Source organism: Seriola aureovittata, chromosome 22, assembly GCF_021018895.1.
Source record: "Seriola aureovittata isolate HTS-2021-v1 ecotype China chromosome 22, ASM2101889v1, whole genome shotgun sequence".
NCBI lineage: Eukaryota > Metazoa > Chordata > Actinopteri > Carangiformes > Carangidae > Seriola > Seriola aureovittata.
The window spans coordinates 18130409-18148540 of record NC_079385.1 but is presented as its reverse complement, the minus strand read 5'-3'; the positions used below and the strand labels follow the sequence as shown (position 1 = coordinate 18148540).

The window sequence follows — 18132 nt, the reverse complement described above, 5'->3', positions numbered from 1 at the left end:
ATGTAAATGCCATTAAGAGCAGATCTCTAATGGGTATTGCAGAAATAAATGACACGTGAAGCTGGAAAACTGCAAAACAGAAACAGAAGTTTGAACTTAAAGACTATTCTCTCTGCCTGCTCTGATTCAATGCAAGAAAAAAAAAAATTCTCATGCACGCACACACACACACACACACACACACACACACACACACACGCAGTTGCAATCCCCCATCTAAATGTCACCACATTTGACTTTTAATAAGTTCAATCGAGTTCAAATACAATTATCCTACAAATAGAAAGATGCAGCACAGCATTTTTAATTGGCAGGTGTAAATGTCAGAATTCATAATATAAGATTCATGTAAAATTCATGTGTGTGTCGAGGAATTAAGCATTTGCGTGTAATGATAATATGCCTTTGTTCCCTTTCCCCACCACTAATGTTTGTATTCTTTATGGACTTCCCGCCCCACTTCCTGTCTCCGACTCAGCCGTGACATCAGTCCGACCTCCATAACACCAGAGACTTCCGGAATACTGATGCTGGTCCGGAGCCTTTAGGTGGGGCTCTGGATTGTTTCGGTGCGGGACAGGGATCAGGACGTTCTGATGAGGGAGTCTGGAACATCATGGAGGGATTCCAGAATGTTAGTGTGATGGGGGTGTGGGTAAGGGGGGGGAGGGGGGAGGGGCGGGGTCAGAATGTTGTGGTGGGATTGTGGAATGTTTAGGAGGCAAATTGTAACATTCTGCAGAGGTTCTGGAATGTTTATATATATAAACTGTCGCTTAGCAATAAAATATAACTATGGGTCGTAACAAGCTGCTTACACTAACGACCTATTGGGTCATTTCTATATGAGAGGACAGTCTCTACAATAGAATTAGTGCTACAACTAACAATTACTTTCATTATTTTTATCACTTTGTCAAAGGATATGTCTGGAAAATATTAGAAGATATATTATTAGAGATATTCAATTTGAAATTATTTAGAACCGGGAAAAGCAGCAGATCCTCACAGTCGAGAAGCTGGAACCAGAGAATTAGCTTGACACTCTGTATGATCTCAATTAATTTGATCATGCACAAAAGCAAAATATACTGCGCTCCTCTATCTCTGGTCACTGAGGGTACTTCGGTGTTACTATAATTGACCTTAATGCTATATTTTGTTATTTGATGCATGAAACCACCTTCAGTGTTAATGTTCGTTACCTCCACGCCAGTAAAACTGACGTCAATGCTAATATCAGTTCCCATGCCTCAATGTCTGTGTAACTGACTTCATCAAATATGTGTGTGAGAAAACAAGCGACAGAGAGTTAGATTGAGACAAGAAAACTGAGAACTAATTGACACACAGCTGTCTTAATCCAGCCCTGTCATAGCTGTGTCACCGAGTCAGCCAGGAAGGGAAGCTCTCCAGAGCAGACGGTGTGGTCAGATGTCTCTTTGCTTCCCCATTTCCTTTTGTTTCTTGTAAGATCACACCGCTACTCTGACAGACAGAGACACACACACCCACACATATTTTATAGACGTGATACGGACTGTCAAATCAATTTATGTTACAGAGATGAGATTAAACCTAGAAAAGATCATGTTTAATTAATCTTGCACCCATTTTTCTCCACTACACAAACAGGGAATATATGTAAGTAAATGACAACGTATAACTTTCTGAGCTCCAGGAGAAGGATATTACGTGGAGAGAATTACATTAAAATCCTTAATATTTTTCTGTTATGACTCCCATCTAATGCCTTGCAGATATCACTGTTGCAGAGACGCTCTAATGTGTTTATAATTTTGTGTTCAGCGACGACTGACGTCAGGTGGGAATACATCTACATCCAGATGAGCACAGATGCAAAAAGCTGCGATCCAACACTGTGTGCATCTGTTGGTATAACTCATCTCTTATGCTTTGTGTCAAATCAACATCAGTTCAGAATCAAATGAACAAGGAGATGCTTGCACATACACATGAACATCCTTTGGGCTCAGTAATTGGAGCAGTGAAGTTACGGTGTATTTTTGGATTATATAACCGCCCCCCCCCCAAAAAAAAGAAGCCCCATCCAAAAAAATAAAAAATAAAACAGACCCTCTTTCATCACAAACCCCTCTTCATCTCTCTGTGCTTGCGTGTAACCTGTCCTCAAATCTCACTCTCTTCTTATTAAATCTGTCAACCTCCTTCCTGCTTCTTTTATTATAACTTGATGCTTTCATGCCAGCAATTACATTTTCCTTCATGACGTGCCTCCCTCTCAGATGATAATTTCCGTGGCCGTCTCTTTCACCTCATTGCTTTTATCTCTCCCACAATCTTCCCTTCATTTCTTTTGCTTATTGCCGTACCTAGGTAACTTCGAATTTCATCTTCAGTGAGCCCTTCAGAAAACCGCAGCCTATCTTCAGTCGAACAGAGCTCAGGATCTGTGTCGCCCTGAGAAACTCAAATTTATGCAACCCATCAGGATGTCGCTGCCAAAAAAGATAGATCCGTCAGTAAGACCAGTTTCAACTTCAGAAATGTTCTTTGCACCTTGTGCTATTGATGCTGATAAGCCCCATTAGGCTCGGTGGTGGATGAGTAATGATCCTTACTTGCATGCAAACACAAACAAGTAGCAACAGAGAAGGGGGGGGCAGAGGATATGAGGGAGGCTGCTGTTGTGTCTACTGGTTGGCAATGGGGACCAATGACTCTGAGCATCCACATTTAACACTGGGCAGAAGTAATACACAGAGAAGACTCAGTCTGATATGGTATTATCAAACACACTCAAGCAGCAGCTATGATAGTAATAAATACTCAGAGACCGAGACTGAGTTCCAACAGCTATTCCTAAATCCACCACCATCTTTCACAATCCTTTACATCACCTTGTTAAGTTGGTGCTGAGCCTATATGCAAACATTTGCTTGTTTATGCATTCAACAGATAAGGAGGCTTTTCACATTAATTTGAAATAGGGTTATGTCCACTTAATGTTCAAATTCACTGTCCTTTTAGCTTTGTTTCTGGTCTTCACCAATTCCTGAGAAAAAAAATGTTTGAGATTAGCTGCTAAATGCTGCATGATGCTAACGAGCTACATGCAACTTTGTCTGGAAAGTGAAGACAGTGAGGAAAAATGCATATTTGGGTGACATTTTTCTGTGGAGTCAACCCTGCGAGTAACGACTTTTATATCATGTGGTTCATCATTAATAAAAAAAAAAGCCACTTGCCTGGTAAATACTTTGGCAACATGGATTCCTAGGAAACATAAGCACTATCAAATCAGAAGCAATCAAATTAGTAAACAAGACATCACTGTAGCGTCACAAGCTAGCATAAAAGCTAGCCTTCCTAAAACTGTATTAGGAATCACAAGTTGGCTAGCATCACAAGCTAGTTAGCAGTTTTAGGAAGGCTAACAATAAAAAACGTAACTGCCAATTCTTTGTGAACCTTTGACTTCAATTGAACGTGAAGAAAAATAACGCAAGAGAAAGGGGGACATATTTGGTTATGCTGACATAGCTAGCACTTTTGGATCATTTAGTATTATTAGCATAACATTTTGAAATTTTAGCTAGTTCAGCTAGATAGTTGTTTTTGTAAGATGTAATTTCAAAGTTTCCCAGTTCACATCATTTTATACAGCTTTTAATCAACTGCCGGGTGCCACACAGATAACCATATTTTCCTTTTAGCAAGCTAACGTAACTGAGCTAACAGCTAATGGGTGTCAATATAAATGAAATTAAAAGTAATTTCTATATAAGAACTAGTGTGTGTGTTGCAACCTGTTTTAATTTTGTTAGATGCACAGATCTCCACTTGGTAAACACCAACATTTCAACCAGGCCACTGTATGTATGAACTAAAGACGCTGATGCAACCGGCTCCAGAGCCAATTCACTGTCCACTTTTTAGTAGCTGCCTTCTCTCCTCTCTCTACTATCTGTACCTCAATAGCAACAGCCTCTTTCAAACAAATTAATAGCAGGAGCTTCACTCCTCCTCCTCTTTTCAGTCTTTATAATAGCATTTCTTCAGGGAGGGCTAAGGTTCCCTGCTTTCCAGCTGTGCCTATTGTCCCAGTCTAGCAGGGGAACTAAATCAATGGGGCACTTGAATGGGCATGCTGGGAATGGAAAAGGTTTGGCGGTCTTTGTGGCGCTCTGGCGGTAAATTCAAGCCGACTGGTGATGATGCTCTGCAGCGGATAGAAGCTGTACTGTCAAGGTTAATAACATGGCCGCAATTTCACAAACGCTGGCGCAGTTTTATTGCATACATTTGTGTAAATGGAAGTGAAGTTACTATTAAAATGCCAGCCTGAATAGGAACATCAGAGACAGGGGATTTGGTAGCCTGGAGGTGAAAGGACCCAGGTTATAAATCCCCCAAAACAACGTGGAAAAAATAGGTGATGAATATGAGTCACTATTTCTTTCCCCTCCAGGACCCCCAGATAACAGAAAAAGCAAACAACAAGAACCTGATCAAGAGTTTGATTCCAACTTTAGACATTTAGCACATGTTCAATATTTGTATTCAATGAGGTTAATATTTCTCCAACTGAATTTTATTCCTGGTAGTGGATGGAGACAGCTTTGAAGCAGCAATATTGTTGGGAAATACATGCACAGAAGGTTCACTGTATAAATAAAATATTAAAAAATCCAAATTATTTTAAAGTTTGAGGGGTGTGGGGACCTGAATGCAGTATTTCTAAAACCCTGGCTACAGGCCTGGTTGGATCCCTGCCCTCATTTGTCTCAAAGAACCAGGACTTATTGATTCTACAAGTTTGCTGCAGTGCAACACTCATTATTTTTCAGACAGTTTGTGTCCTCTCTGGTAAAGTTAGATTATTTTCTTTAAATCTGTGCACCTGCTATTTCATCAGCAACCTGCTTTCATCCAAAGGCAGCTTCTGTCTTTTCCACGTCACTTTGTTCTTGGGGAACGCTCCTCACTGTCATGCACAAATACCTTCACGTTGCATTTTCTTCCAGATGCCTTACACGAGTGATTTCAAATCATTTGTCTCTGTACTTGCTCTAAAATAGTTTAAGCTCCACTGCACTCCACACGTTGCTTCCCAGACACTTTGATGCAATGATCATCTGTTCAGCATAGTTTTAGCATTAGCAAAGAGAACAATATCCTGGTTTCCTGAGGCCAACAGGGCATCCTGCATACTTTCCTTTCAGTTCCTTGTTGTCTAAATAGATTTGCATTATTGGTTTTCTTCAAATGCTGCAGAGGTTACCAGCCGCGACTGTGGGGCTGCTATGTTTTCACCTTGTGAGTCTCTACATGCGTCATCATGGCAAAATGTGGTCCTGGAGACACCTACTGTAGCGAGAACTGACATTGTGTCTGTGGACAGATTTTCTAACCGCGATGTGCAAGATGTTACAAAACTTTACAGGTGCGTAGATGAGATCAAACATGAAGATACAACCTTTTGCACCTATTTGAATTTGATATTGACAGAGAGAAGATTAATTAGTTGTTGTAGCCCTATGACTGAATTTTTATGACATGAAAATGAATAAATACCATTTGTCTACACTTGGATAACAAAATATTCTTTCATTAATAAAATAGAAAAAAGTAGCTGTAATATTAGATATATGATCCTCTAATTAGATGTGGGGAATGCCTGGTAAACAAGGATTGTTGAGATGTATCTGTGCTGAAGATTTGTGGTTTCACATTGATGCCTGTTGCATGCATTAACTATGCCTTTGTTATATTCTGCTGCAGCCGCGCTGTAATGTGAGCTGAGCTCGACTATCAGAATGGGTGGTGGCTTTCACAAAGGAGAGTGCCGCCTCTCTCAGACCTCCAGAGGCCGTTTGAAATAAATATCTAAGGGGTCACACTTTCAAAGCGCGTGGAGGAGGGAGGGTGGGGCACCAGCCTCGCTTTCATGTGTCATCTTGCTACATGCCCACATCACGGCCCACCCCGAACCACCAGCTTGTGACATTTCAGCCCCTTTGTCTTGCTCTGAGTGGTTTTTCTCTTTTTTTGTAGAATAAATGACGACTGCTGTGATATGTGGGCATCGGCATTAAAGCGAGGTCAGGGAGAGATAAAAGGAGATGGTTCAACGGACAGGCTAGATGTTTCTGTTTCCAACCTTTAGGCTAAGCTAAGTTAGCCATTAGCCAGCTGTAGCTTTATGTTAAATGCACGGACATGAACTCCTATTTGTCCGTTAAACATGAAGAGAAGATTAGCTGATTAGCTAATCTTTATCAGTTTTTGTGCAGATTAAACAAATAAGATGAAACAGCTTAAAAATGTGTTGGTAGGTGTTTTTTTGTTTGTTGTTTTTTTTTACATTTGAACACAACCAGGCTAGCTGTTTCCTCCTGCTTCCAGTCATTGTGCTGAGCTAATTTAGGCATCTCCTGGCTGTAGTTTTATATTTACCAAACAAACATGACTGTGGTTTCAATTATCTAACTAAACAAGATGATGGCTGTCGTATCTGTCTGTTAGAAATAAAGGTACAGCCAGTACACAGTTAGCTTAGCTACAGCTAATTTAGCTAACTTAACATTACTGCAAAACCACAATATTGTTACACTTTGAGTTTTGGAAATATTGAAAACACAAGAAATAATGTGTTATTTAAAGAACTTTGGGTGTCTGTATGTCTTACCATTGGACAGAGCCAGGTTATCTGTTTCTTTATGCTAAGCTAAGCTAAGCTAACTAGCTGCTGGCTGTATGTATGTATGTATTTCTAAAACGTTGAGCTGTTACTTCAAGTCGTAAAGTGTTAAACATTCACTGCTTTTATTTTCTCTTTCTGTTTACATGGACTCAGGTATCCTGTTTTTTAGTCCTCTCTCAATATTTGGGACTAAATATTAAAAAACCTCTCAGAAAAACTGGCAAATGAGTGTAAAGTCAAGACAGTACGAAACAAAGAGGAGCATAAAGGCAGTCTAGCATTTCTTTTTCTGCTGACTTTACTAAGAAAATAGATGACAACGGAGAAAAGACTAAACCTCTGTTTATAGTATAAAGACTGTTTTACCCTTTAGAGCAGGTAGCTCGAGGCTACAGACACAGAGAAGGTTATATGTTAATGAGGCTGAACGCACGCACACACACACGGACAAATGTACACTGCTTTGTTTAACTTTAATGTAACCAGACAAGACAATCATGAATAAATTCTGTCATATCTGGTATAATGTTATTCACACACACACACACACACACACACATACTGCCACAAATGTTATTAATAATGGCTCGAATGGCTCACAGCAACAGGTGGACACATACTTCTGCTGCACAATATTCCAGATTGAAATATGGTACTTTTCATTTCACTACATTTATTTGACTGCTATAACAACTCTGCAGATAAGGATATTGCACATAATGTATAATCGCCTTATAAAATACAACACACCATAATAGATTAGACTTTGACAACATTAACCCTATGGGAACCAGATTAAACTTTTAAACTGTCCTTCCTCCACGTGCACAGCGTCCTTATTTCCAGCACAAATTCATCTATAAGTTGGAATTCTCGTTTTCTTCAATTTGGCAAAGTATGAAGCTGCAAGGACCCGAAAATACAAGTACAATGACACAGGGGCCATCGTCAGTACAGAAGTGGCTGCTAGCGTCATCTCTTGTTGCCATGGAGACAAATTGAGTAGTGCGTCTGTGACAAACATGATGAGAAATGAATGGAGACTATAGGACGACAGCTTACATTTATGTGCATGTGTGTGTTTGTGCATGTGCATGTGTGTGTGTGTGTGTACAGAATTAGGGGCTGGGGTCTGCAGCTCGGACAAATTTACTCGGTCATCAGTGAAGGTCATAATCTTCATCAGGGAAATTATACACATGCAGATACACACGTAGTCCTGGTCTAATCAGTGTGACATGTGCCTGTGGTTAATGAGGTTGTGTTCAGGTTGTGTACATCTGCTTTCTGTCTCCTGAGGATGTTAGTGAAGGACACGCAGTGTTTACCACAGATACTTGCTACTTGTTATTGCTGAAACGATTTGTCATTGAAGTGTTTGAAAGCGCAATTTAAAGTGTTTTATAAATCAAGCTTTCACTGCTTCTAAAATGTTAGAATTTGCCACTTTTGTCTGTTTTATTTCACTGTAAACTGAATATCTTTGGGTTTCGGGCTGTTGGTTAAACAATGCAGGCTGTGTGAAAAACAGTACTAAAAAAGGGGATGAGGTTAAAGGTACAGGTGCATGTAGGTATTGTAAAAACAGCAGTTAGTTATTGTATAGTTAATACGCTCGGCTCTCAACACAGTCAGCAGTTGGAGCTGCTGCTCTGGTTGTAAAACAGTTCATGGACGCAATAAAAGTACTTATTGTCACAGTTTGTGTAGAAAAGTCATAAGTCAGTCAAATATGTACATTTGAACATAGCACATATTTTCAGATTCAGTGTGAGATATACTCAGGGTTTGAATTATGGGGGGTGGGGGGGTCTGACCACCCTGATTAAGACTTGGACGTCCCCAAAAGAGGTAAAAACGACAGTCTGCAGGGCGTTGAAACATTTATATAATCTTCTTACCTGTAATTGTAAATATTAGAATATATTTCCCACATTCACGCCTGGAAGAATCTAGTGATGTGATTTCTGACACCCCTAAAGTGGACCGTACCATTTCTAAGGTCTTGTCTGCCTTACTCACACGATCAGTGGCTCCGCCCACAAGTTTCTGCCCCTGTGTTTGTCGCACAAGCAAATTAAGACACTGTAGGTAAATGCAAGTAGCTGTAGCTAACTGTCTAGCTTGTTTAATGCATTTTACTGTCTTACCATCAGTTTCTGAAGTAGATTGTGTCAAGTAAATACGGATGAATGCCAATGTTAGCTAGTTTCTAACTTTAGCCTTAAATTACAGTTTAGCTAACTACTGTTAGCTTTTTTATTGCTAGTGTCAGCTTGTCATTTCATTACGGATATAAAAGGTCATATATGATCTAAAGTTAGCAAACACTGGTGCTCAGTCATGAGCAGTGAGACAATGGAGGATTGGTTGTTGTAGAAATACGTTTTGACACCAACACACGGTTTATTAATTAATTTGGTGTGTTGGTTTAGTTAGTGTTTAACCTTTAACATTAGTTTTTATAATAGGCAGTTGTACCTGGATGGGTAATTGAAGAATATTCATATACATCTGGCCCAACACCTCAGTTCACTGAAGCACAGGCCTGCGCTGTACTGGGTTCCCTTTCTCCCTGCAGAAATAGTTGACCCCCCCACCCCCCAGATTTTCATTGTATAATTCGCACTCTGCTTTCACTGCCCGAGGATTTTTTTTCATCATTTTCTACAAAAGAACATCCATAAATTACTTTTTACGATAGAAAAAAAACCAAACCAAACCCCTGAGCCAAAGTGATGCACTGAGCGAAACACCAACAGACAAGGAAATAAATAATGAAAATAAAAGTTAGTTGCAGCTTAATTGAAGAGGAAAGACAGGCAGAAACACACACACATTTCCAAAACTATCTTCACATGGTCCCTCATTGACGCTGTACAATCACTTGCTTCCCCTCGAGGCTACACAGTTTATTTTGTTAATTAATTCTCTTCCTGAGCTCGTACAGAAGAAACCGCGGCCGCCGGCGTTCTGGTGCAGCGAGCACTCTCAGCAATGTATATCATGTGAGCAGATAGTTTCAGGGCGCAGTGAAAATGATGTAATGTTCGGCCGCAGCGGCAATGGCAAGAGCGTGGGCTTATGTTTTAGTTCATGGCAGACACCCTTAATACACTGTGTAAAAAAGGTCTGGAAGTAATTACGCGGGCAGGGAAATATGAGTAATGATGGGACTGCACTTAACCAGTGGTGGCAAATGATGAATCAGGACCAACAATGAATATAATCTAATCTTTACTAAACAACACAGATGCTCATTTTGTTATGCAGTGACACATTGTTAGTGTTGACCTTTACCTCATTAATATGAATATTATCATTTATCATTAAAACTCTTAGAACACAGGGTCAGCAGTAAAGTATTTAAGCGGACTAAACAAATAAAGTAAATAATAATCACAGTATAATTACGTGGGAAGAGACAGCGGCACATCTGATGAGGAGCAGCAGGACACATTGTGGCTTTGATCATTAACTATGAGCTGTGGCTTTACATTTGTGCTGATTAGAGATATCGCTTCCTGTTACAGATGCAAAAAAGAGATTCATGGGAAAATGCAAGTCTAGTGAAATTTTTAACCCTTTTAATTAAATCCTAATCCAAATTTTGGTTTGTTCAGGTGGGTGGATTAAACCCTCTGTCATGGCATTTTCCAAAACCCATATATAATTGTTAGAAAGGAGGTTTTCTGAATAGATGTGTTGGGAAACTGTTTCTTGACAGAAGAGCAACATGGAAGTGTGTGTTTTTTTTTGCAAATCTGGCAAATTAAATAACGTTGATAAAGTGCCCCATTATACTGATGCAGAAATCATATAACAGCAGTCATGCTAGCAGCTCTGCAAAGCCGTATTGAGGCACAGCTGAAAACTGCTGGGATGTCATTAATTTTTCAGGAATATGATCAAAAAATTGTGACCAAAGTAAATATAATTCATTGTCAGTGGGACGTGAATGTCCAGTGTATAAAGTTTAATGGCAACTGATCCAACAGTTGTAAAGACACTTTACTTAAAGCTCCATATTTTACATGTTTCCTGTGTTTTATTTGAGGTGTTGATCCATAAGAAGATATATTTGTGGCTGTAAGAACCAAAAACCATCTCAGTGTAGTTTTACATCTCCTCTCTCAGGCTTCTCCCTCTGGAGCTCTAGGTTGATGAACCAATCAGAAGAGAGGATGCTCTGAGCCGCTCTTCTATAAGTCAGTCGGATTCATCTTCTGCTTTCAGTCTGGGTTAAAATGGTGGACGACAAACCAACAGACCAACACTGAAACCCTCGAACCAAACCACTAACTTGGCTAAAACTCCAAATAAAAACACCATGATCTGACACACCGAGACATGTTGAAGTGACGGGCCACCACAGCTGTATAAACAGTGGGGTCAAGTATATCATCATATCCACTGCCCCTGTTTTCAGTCTATCCTGAACTAACACTTTCACAGTGCATCATTTTTTTCATGAGTGCATGTGAGGATAAAAGCACAAGAACACACACACACACACACACACACACACACACACACACACACACACACATCCTCCTTGAGCTGTATTAGTGAGACACATCACACTGCGATGTCCACTGAGATATTACCTCTGTTGTGGGATAAACACACAGTTTAAAGGGAGAAAATGAAGGAGGGGGTGGGGGTGGGGGGCCTGGAGTGTAGACCAAGGTCTGATGGTTACCATGGTAAACGGATGGAGGTGACCGCAGTTAACAGTCGCAGATTTGACGACATGTGGAAAATCCTGAAGCTGTGAAAAACACGGATCAAGGCTAATTACAGACTTTTTCTGCAGAGCTGAGACCTTGAGGACGGTGACAACACACTGTGGAGCGATAAAGACAAACAAAAAACAACGTCCTGCTCTTTCTTCCCTCTACTATTTCCTTGTTTGCGGACCGATAACGGCTGTTGGCTTGACAGGAAGAGCCCCATTATACTGGAAGAGTTACATAACATTTCTTTTTTACAGCATTTTGTTGTGCATATACTGGCACACACAAAACCGTGCAGTGTCAGCACAATGAGGTCACCACAGGGACACACATCAAAGGGGGGGTGGGGGGGGGTTGTGTTCAGGAGGATGCTTGATCTTTTAAGACACAGAGTGCAATGACCAGACATCTTTGATGGAGCGGCTGAGCTGGTGATGGACAGATAAAGACAGGAGGAGCACGAACACGACCTCCGCCGGCTCCAGCGCTCAGAAGCGCAGCGGAGACACTTCAGGGGTAGGAACATAAAATCGAAAAAAAGGGGAAACTCTCTGCAGTTTCAAGAGGTGTGCATGATCTGTGACATGCTATAGACATTCCTGAGATGTTACTCAAGCTGCCAAAAGGCCAATCACACGCTCTTCACACTATAATAGAGAAAGAGACGTGGTGAAACTTGTCTGTCCCAACCTCTCAACTGTTAAAAATCTGCTTCCTCCATTCCTCCATTCCTCTGGTCCCAAAAAACCCCATAATAACACATCGAACAACTCAGCTGTCACGGAGGAAACAACCTTTTTCTTTAATGTTCTGCCTTAAAACAAGAGAGAGAGCTTCCCTGAAAAGCTACTAAGAATTTACAACCTTGGTTTTTTATCACAGCACATGTCACATAAAGAGCTCCTCATGTGACCCGGGGTGAATGTCGAGTTCATGAGGACAATAATGCGCAGCTGATTACATGTGACTCTGCAACTGACTTCATCTGTTTCTCTTCTTTCATTCATGCAGAAGACGTAAACAACAGAAGAAGAACTCTGACTCTCTTATCCATCACATGGAGCAGAAACAGAAATACTCAACAGAAAGATTTAGAGTCGTAACAAGTGCAAACGCTAACCTCAGTCACATAGATGAGCGGGATAGCACTGTAGTTCTTCCTCATGCCTCCTCTTCCTCACAGCCTGGGGTCAAAGTGCATGCCACAGCAGCTTCAGAGGACCCCCGCACATCAGAGAGCTCTGTCTGCCTCTTTGAAGTTTTAGGACTACCCTCTAAGGGAGGAGGAGTGTGTGTGTGTGTGTGTTTGTGGGTGAGTATGTGTGGGTGTGTGTGTGTGCAACCCTCTTGTGAAATGTTTTGCTTCCTGTGTTAGTAGCTATCAGGCTCAAACCAGCAGCACTTCCACACACTCGGATCCCGACCTGCGCTGCCTTGCCTCGTCCTGAAGGTGCGTTTATCAAGCGCTCCTGTTCCGCATTGTTCTCACACACAATCCTGAAGGGAAAAGACCACCTTAAAAGGAGAGTAGCAGCCCGAGCAGGACTCTTTTCGCCTGATCCCTATCAGCCACCCTCCGCTGGCATGGGCACACGCCACACACACAGTAACATCAACCGCCGCTGCCAATCAGGAGGGAGCAGGCACAATGGTGGGGGGGTGGTGGTGGTGGTGGTGGTGGGGGGGGGTTGATTTAAGGGAATGAATGAGTGTGGGAATTAGTGCAGGAATCTCCTGCCAGACTCACTCCCTGAGGAGGGAACGCACTCTACAGGACGGAGGATTTGACAGCACTTTTAATCTGCAGAGCCAGATAACAGCCTGTGGCCGTGTGTGTGTGTGTGTGTGTGTGTGTGTGTGTGTGTGTGTGTGTTTATGTGACCGAGGCTGGACCCTGCACCCACTCCCACTCATGCTCACAGGCGTTCTTGACGAGTGGGAGTGGGGAGCAGGGTCAGCGCTGCTTCTTGTCAAGCAGCCAACTTCAAGGATAATAAGCAGGCTACTATTTTATCTTTAATAATAATAATAATAATAATAATAATAATAAAGTTTCCAAATGTAATATATGCACATATATTGGATTTCCATATATGACATATATGTACATATAAAATAAAAACACATATGTAAATATGATTTGTGAAACCTGTTAGAAATTGTAATAATTGATTGTGAATGATACACAATATTTCTTCTGTACATCAGGACATGTTTGACTCTGACTCTAATTACCAGAACTGGAACCACAATTAACATCATTAGCTGCACCTGTGCATTTCCTGCTGGGACATGTCAAAGTGATAATAAACACAAATATTATTAGTTTCTTTTTCGGAACACATGAAAGAAGAACTGCAGAGACGATCCAGCGGTAGAGGCATGAAAGCAGCGAACACAGACACTGGCAGGTGCAGAGCAGCACAGAAACATTTCAGCCTGTTGCACCATAGATGAAGGGAAAATCTTCAGCTCCAATCTTCCTCAATTTAGCTCCGACTTTCTCCCTCTTGTGCAGAAACACACATGGGAAGTGAGCAGAAGTGGGACGTTGGTATTTTTTATAGCAAAAACACTCAGGGGGGAGAGGCTTTAAAAAATTAAAAAAAAAAAAAAAAAGACCCATTAAGCAACGCAAACATTTGGAGAATTATCACAGAGACAGAACAGGAGTCTGGAAATTCTCATCAAGGATCTGAGACGCTCGTCTAGGAGTCAAATCCACGCGGGGGGGAGGAAGTCAGGCATGAATGATGCAAGAGGAGAGGCCCGAGCGGGAGAGAGAGGCACAAGACAGTGATGTTAAAAAGAGGAGATAGAGAATCGAAGAAGAAGAAGAGGAGGAGGAGGAGGAGGAGGAGGAGGTGATGGACTATGAATACATTTAAGAGATATGACAGTTGGCAGCAGGGAGGATGAAGCGGGACCAGACAGGGAGTGTGTCTCGACCCTCTCTGGTCTGTTTTCTGGTGGCATCGCTACCAGCTGCCTCTTCACTGTAAACCGCTGCCTCAGCATTCACAAAGGCAGAGGGAGGGATTATATCTGCTCCATTTACAGAAGGATGAATCAGACAACGGCTATCAGCTAATGTGGGATACAGACATAAACGAACCGAGCGTTGAATAGAAACACAGAAAGGGGCGCAGTGGGTGCCACCCAGGCTCCCTGTCACCACTGATCTCAACTCAGTGCAAGGATTTGTCTGAGACGCTCCGGCCTCCAGCAGAGGAGAGAGGATTGTTGTTTTTGTGAAGTGCTGACTCAAGAGGATGACGACCGCCTTTCACGTCTCTCTGACTGATGCGGCTCGACTGAAGAAGCTGACTCACAGGCGCCAAGCAGAGAGAACGACGCCCCCTCTTGGATGTTAAACACTATTACACATGGTGAAGGTGCGAGGTGACGCTTACATTGAGGTGACCTTCTCTTCCCTCTTCCTCCTCCTCCTCCTCCTCCTCCTCCAAACTGTCCCCCCGAGGAAAGATGGATGAAACAGTGAGCCTCCTCATTTAACAGCTCCAGATCCCTGAAACTAGAAAAACAAGGTCTCAACCACAAAACAACAGAATTATATCATTTCAACATCTTGTCAACAACTCAAACATTCCTAAAGACGCCAGAACTAATGCAGTTTAATGCAACAGCCATGAGGGGCTGAAGCTCAGTGTACTTATACATTCATGTAGTAACTGAGTGTATGTTTAACTTCTAAACACAAGATGGCTCCTGCTTCATTCTCAATTTATATTTACTGGAGGTTTCAAGTTTCCACATCACACCTGTCAAGACCGATCGGCTCCAAAACTAGTTGTTTGTTACTGGTACATTTAAATTAAAGTGAGATATAAAAGATAAACACAGAGAAAACCAACACTCACCTCTCGACTATCTACCTTTGATTATCGAAATGTGGGAATAATAATCCAGTCGACAAACCTCTTCAGGGTTCAGTTGCACACGAGAGTCCTGGTCCTGTAGCCGGAGTCTCACCGGGACTCTGGGTCATCGTGTGTGTGTGTGTGTGTGCGTGTGTGTGTGTGTGTTGATGTTGTTTGTCCAGTCACTCTCTCACACACACACTCTGAAGCCGTCAGCTCTGGAGAATCTCTTCGCACCTCGGTGTGAAATGCTGCATGTTGCAACTTCCCCTCAGCTCAGCATAATCCTGCAGTGATTAACAGCCACACGGGGCTCAGGGAGAACAGCTCACTGACATGTGGTACTGGATGATATGATGCAGTGTCTTTGTGTTACACACACCACAGAAGAAGAAGAGGAACTGAACTTCTAATGTGACATTGACACGCTGTTTCAGACGATTTTCAGGCGCTGTTGCTATAATAATAAGACAAGTGGTCGATTCAGTCAGAAAATCAATGGCTTTATGATCGATCAGTCATTTGCCACCAAAGTGGTCAAACATTCTCTGATGTTAGCTTCTTAAATGTGGGGAAATAATGAGATTTGGAAATTTTCATCAGCATTTTTCACTATTTTGTCAGATTTTATTCACAAAGCAACAGGTAGATCAATCAATAATGAAAATAATTGATATTTGCAGCCCTGTAGCTGAGCAGGAGCTGAAGTAACTAAGGCTGAAATGGTTGTTGTATGGAAAGGACCCGATCAACTTCCTCCAATCTCGTCCGTCAGTATCATTAAATATATTGAAGATCTTGTTCGACTCTTTATGAAATTTACAAGGAGTTCAAGTGTTTTTTTAATTTATCAAATGCAAATATTCCAAATGTCTTCTGCATCCTTTAGACACATTTCCCCAAAATTCAACCTGACACATTTCATATCTTTGCAAACACAGAGATCTTCTCTAGAATTTAAAAAGAAGTGGGTCCACCTGTAGATCCAATTTGGTTGTGGAGATTAATCAGAAATGAGGTTAATCCATCATCAATCACTTCTGTACCTGTGAGGAACACTGCCTCTGCCAGAGAAAGCTTCATGTAAGGACCGCCATCATAAACATCTGTGTAGAGATTTTATTCAGGACAGGTCGGACATATTGGCAGGAAACCATAATTTACAGCGTGGATATTAACATGTGCAGTCAGAGTTCACTGAGCTCCGGCTTTGGGTGGAACCCACTCGTGGATCTTCTTGCGGGTGGTGGAGTAGGGCACGTACTGCTGGGCGCTGCCGCTCACGTTGAACTGGTGGACCTCGGCCAGGAACTTCTTGGGCTCCGGTGGGTGTGTGGTGGGGGGGTCGTCTGTGATACAGTGCAGCCAGCGATGCCTGAAGGATAAACGTGAGAAGAGAGAAGGTGACACAGGATTTTATCCCCCCCCCCCCCCCCAGACTTCAATTGTTGTGTATTTATATAATTTTTTTGTATTTTATTTCTATAATAAACTAAAGGTTGTACCATTCAGCGGGCACCATGCTGCCGTCCACCTCCCACAAGGTGTTCTTTCCGTTCATCTCTGTGGTGTAGATCACCCAACGGTGACGCCCTGAGACAAAAACAAGCATTTTTTATTTTTTGTATTGTGTCAATTCTCTGATTATTTATCTGCAGTAGATTTGATATAAAAGTGTCATGAAGCCTACTCACCAAAGAAGTAGTGCTTCTTGTCCTCATAGTATTTGTTCCCATATTTATCCACCCCGATCAGAGCTCCTGTCTTCACATCATTCACTCTGCCAATAAAACGGTAACAGTGACGTCAGCAGTCCCGTTTATCACACACTCAGTGACGCAGGTGTGTGAATCACCTATAAGCCGAATTGATCTTCAGTGAGTTTAAATTAAGTAAACTCAAGCGTTGACTTTCAAAGTCAGCGAGTTTTGATTTATAGTTTGGCTTAACGTTACTTTCATTTAACAGCAAAAAAGGTGTACAGATGTCACGTGTCATCCAGATGTCTTACACGTTAAAATCATCAAGTATATATAGATTAAAGCTACTTTTATATATAAAATCCTTATCAACGTTTGCCAGCTGGGTTAGCTGTCAACATGCTAACTTAGCTCTGAGGAGAAACCCCGTGTCACGCTTCTGTTTTCTGTCTCGTGCAACGTTTCTCAGACATCATCGATACTTAAACACAGACAACAAACACACTTTCTGTAACTGACCTGAATAACTGCAGGAGAAAACCTCGGACTCCACCGTGACCTCCTATTTGCCCCAAAGCCCTTCGGACAATGTTCGCATACTCCGCCATTTTGAGACGGAAGGTTAACGGAGACGGACTGTGCTGCGTTATGAAAAGGTCCGTGTCGTACCGAAGGAAGCCGTTGGTTCCACCTAAAAAAAAATAACAATTGTGTACTGTAAGTGTAATATACAGAAGCGTGATGCATTCACGTAGAGAAAAAGAAAATCTGCTTTGTTTTTCTGGATTAACGACATAATTATCTCGTTAATTCAGAAAAACATCATTTTTTAAACTTCTCTCTAAAAAAATAGAATAAAAATAAATCCTGTTTTTCTGAAATAATGAGACAATTATGTCGTTAATTCAGAAAAACTGTATTTTTCAGACCTTAAAATCCACACCAATTACTAATAATTAATATTATATTAAACAATAATAAAATATAAATATTAATTATTTTTTGTTATCCCACAGCACATTCCTTTTTTAATCAATTAATTATGTTTATAAATAAAGTACAACTAAAATATATCTAGACATTTACATTTACCACGACACATACTAATGCCACTTGATTGCTCTGCA

The 18132-nt window shown here is 41.4% G+C and overlaps 1 protein-coding gene across 1 annotated transcript; it reads right to left on the bottom strand.

The window, feature by feature from the left end:
* Positions 1-16410: 16410 nt before the first annotated feature.
* ndufa12 (NADH:ubiquinone oxidoreductase subunit A12) lies at positions 16411-17675 on the bottom strand. The gene is made up of 4 exons (XM_056367771.1): positions 17525-17675; positions 17000-17085; positions 16811-16898; positions 16411-16680 (listed from the first exon to the last, which is right to left on the bottom strand). Exons 1-4 carry the CDS (start codon positions 17611-17613, stop codon positions 16500-16502), a joined length of 444 nt encoding a protein of 147 aa, XP_056223746.1. The 5' UTR covers positions 17614-17675; the 3' UTR covers positions 16411-16499.
* Between the last annotated feature and the right edge of the window lie 457 nt (positions 17676-18132).